We start from the raw sequence: 2,700 nt of genomic DNA, 5'->3' as shown, positions 1-2,700 counted from the left end.
CCCTTTTATTGTAGCTGTATGATGACGCAATTTAAATTGTATTCGAGCAACTACTAGATTTTTGTCATAGCAGAGGGCAAGTGTGCGGAGTTTTACGGTGACTTCATTAAAGGTCACTTTTACCTTTTATTTGGAGGTACTCCACTCGCACAATCTGAATATACAGCGAAGCAATGACAATTGTAATTTGAATAATAATAATAAAAAACTGTTTTTATAAACATACTTCTACAACGAATTTGTATAAAATAATTATGAATTAATATAGTTCTTATCAGCTATAATGTGTTGTTAGTGCCAGCAATAATCATATCCACTGCCATTGCCAAGTCACTGATACACGGCCATCTGTCTTTATTGGTTAACTGGTCTTCATCACCTTCACAATAAAACCAAAATCTACCACCAAACACTATCCTACTACACTTAACCCATTGAATTGACATATCACATCATACTAACCATCCAATACACAGAACTGATACAGAGTTCATTCATTATTTTCAGCATTTTCAAGGAGTATGCTAGGGGGAGGAGGTAAATTCACTTGTCCATGTTTTATAAATGTTGGTTTTACCACATAAAGAAATAATTCACAATAATTTAGTAGTAGTGTTTGGTTAGAATGTTTGAAGTGGTAAACGTTGAGTTGCAGCTGGACTCTGAATGAATGCTTCAGGATCAAAGTTGGCTATGCAGCCAAGTAACACACACAAGGCTATAATAAATAATCAGCATTCTTTCAATGCCTACATTCTGACAAGCCAGATGATTAGCAGGCAGATGTATAGAAGAACTAAACCATTTTTAAAAATGAACACTGAACATACAACGATCACATCAACTTTTTTACAATATACTTTTGGGTAGGAGGGAGGGGGTAAGTAAAGAGAGTATGTTTGTGAAAACGTTGAAAATTATGGATGATCCTTTAGTTGGTAATAATTGTTCAAGTGACTATATAGTAATTCTGCAACAAGGACAATATTTAGCATACATCTCCAATCATCACAGTTTCCTGTGGTGGACAATTTAATTCTTGCAGGACAGACTGGAAAAACTCTAGTTGTGGCTTTCCCATCACTAGTGACTTCTTGCTACTGGCATATGGATCAAGCCCCATTGATAATCCATCACTATGTCTGTAGTACCATGCCTTAAGTAGATTGCAATAAGCTGGCAATCCTTGTTGTTTATCGATAATCTAAATAAATAGCAAATATGTGTATTATCCCAGCACAACATTGTTGATAAATAGAAGTGATGCTTTTTTCCATCTGGTGATAATCCAACTGCCATAGTAGGGCAAACCTATAGAGTCAAATCCCCACTGTTGGCCCCAGTTGCATCACGAGGATTTACTCGGGATTTGACATAGCATACAACGAAAAAATATTTGGGCGTTTAATGAACGATAGTCAACTGCCCCATAGTGGGGCAGAAAGCCCCATTTACGCCCGAGGGGGGGGGGGGGGGGGGGGGGGGGCGAGGGGGGTGGGGCAACACATTGATAGGTGCATTCTTCTGACGTCTTCATTCTTCATGCTACTCACCGAGATTCTAGGACTGTAGGACAGGGTGAACTAGAGCGATAGACTCTATCAATGGGGTGTCACTCCAATAGGCACTGTACTACGATCTGCAACCGCGGTCAAAGCTAAAGGTCAATGTCAATGATGAACAAGGCCGATTTTTCACGAAGAACAACGGTCAAGCTGTTTTCCCAGCACGGTCAAAGCTTCGCTAGTTAGTAGTGCACGAAAATATAGCGAAAATATAGCGAAAATAAACGGAACCAGGTCTACAGTCAAGACAAATTTTCGACGAAAGTCAACTGTCAAAATCGAAAATTGATCTTGACCGACTTTGACCGCGGTCGCAGATCGTAGTACAGTGTCTATTGGAGTGACACCCCCTTGTAAACTAGTCGAAACTAGTATACCGCGGTCAAAGTAGTCGAAACTAGTATATCCGCAGTTTATATACCCTAAGGATATCCGTAGGGTATACTAGTTTATATACCCTACGGATATCCGTAGGGTATACTTGTTAACAATAATTATGTAACAGAGATACCATCTACGACGATTTCTCGCAATTTTACTAACCGAGGTGTAAACAGGAAGTGGGTTTACAGATGATGTCTTACTTGACACCTCCTTTCTCAACCATTTCTTGCCCTCAAGCCCTCCTAGGCGAGGTAAGATATACGGAAATATCCGCTGTTAAACAATGGCGAGTTCATTATCACAAGTTAAGGGAGTGTTAATAGACATCAGTGGAACCTTGCAACTACAAGGGTCGCTTACATTGAATGCTTCAAGTGCAATAAACCAGTGAGTGCGAATGTAGCCGTAATGATTTTAGCTTGTGTTACTTCAAAGCATATCGCGAAACTTATCGGCTTTTGCAGCTTTTATTTAGCACAACAGATAACCTTTCAGTGACATCGTTGTGTAAGGTTTCGTCTATCAATGTGTTGTTTACCTGCAGATTACGTAAGGCGGGCATACAGCTGAGATTTGTTACTAATGTCACTGACGAAACAAGGTCAGAGATAACAGCAAAACTACATGCTGCTGGAATACAAGCCGCAGAGGATGAAGTATACACGTCACTGCAAGCTGCCAAAGCTATAGTTCAGGAGAGTTATTTTCAGCCTTACTGTTTGTTGCCATTCAAGGCAAAGCAAGAGGTGTA

General features: G+C 39.8%; 2 protein-coding genes across 2 annotated transcripts in view; one reads left to right on the top strand and one right to left on the bottom strand.

The window, feature by feature from the left end:
• Positions 1-278: 278 nt before the first annotated feature.
• LOC136239253 (phospholysine phosphohistidine inorganic pyrophosphate phosphatase-like) lies at positions 279-2,172 on the bottom strand. Its single transcript, XM_066029985.1, has 4 exons — positions 2,150-2,172; positions 1,554-1,566; positions 998-1,204; positions 279-425 (listed from the first exon to the last, which is right to left on the bottom strand). The coding sequence occupies exons 1-4, from the start codon at positions 2,170-2,172 to the stop codon at positions 279-281; spliced, it is 390 nt and encodes a 129-aa protein (XP_065886057.1).
• Positions 2,027-2,700, top strand: part of LOC136238452 (haloacid dehalogenase-like hydrolase domain-containing protein 2) — a 7,849-nt gene continuing 7,175 nt past the window's right edge. Inside the window, exons 1-2 of the mRNA XM_066028924.1 lie at positions 2,027-2,336; positions 2,494-2,700. The exon at positions 2,494-2,700 is cut by the window's right edge and continues 90 nt beyond it. Of these exons, the coding sequence (XP_065884996.1) occupies positions 2,233-2,336; positions 2,494-2,700 (311 nt within the window). The 5' untranslated portion in view covers positions 2,027-2,232. The remainder of the gene's footprint in view (positions 2,337-2,493) is intronic.

This window comes from Dysidea avara, chromosome 11 (assembly GCF_963678975.1).
Source record: "Dysidea avara chromosome 11, odDysAvar1.4, whole genome shotgun sequence".
Lineage (NCBI taxonomy): Eukaryota > Metazoa > Porifera > Demospongiae > Dictyoceratida > Dysideidae > Dysidea > Dysidea avara.
The sequence above is the reverse complement of the archived record's forward strand: the minus strand, read 5'-3'. Positions and strand labels throughout refer to the sequence as shown.

Bases quoted from the DNA above. Each gene is read 5' to 3' on its own strand.
- LOC136239253 (XM_066029985.1), bottom strand. From the start codon at position 2,172: ATGGTTGAGAAAGGAGGTGTCAA. The intron at 426-997 runs GTATGCTAAATA...CAATGGGTTAAG, and splicing joins AAACTGTGATGATTGGAGAT to TGTAGTAGGATAGTGTTTGG.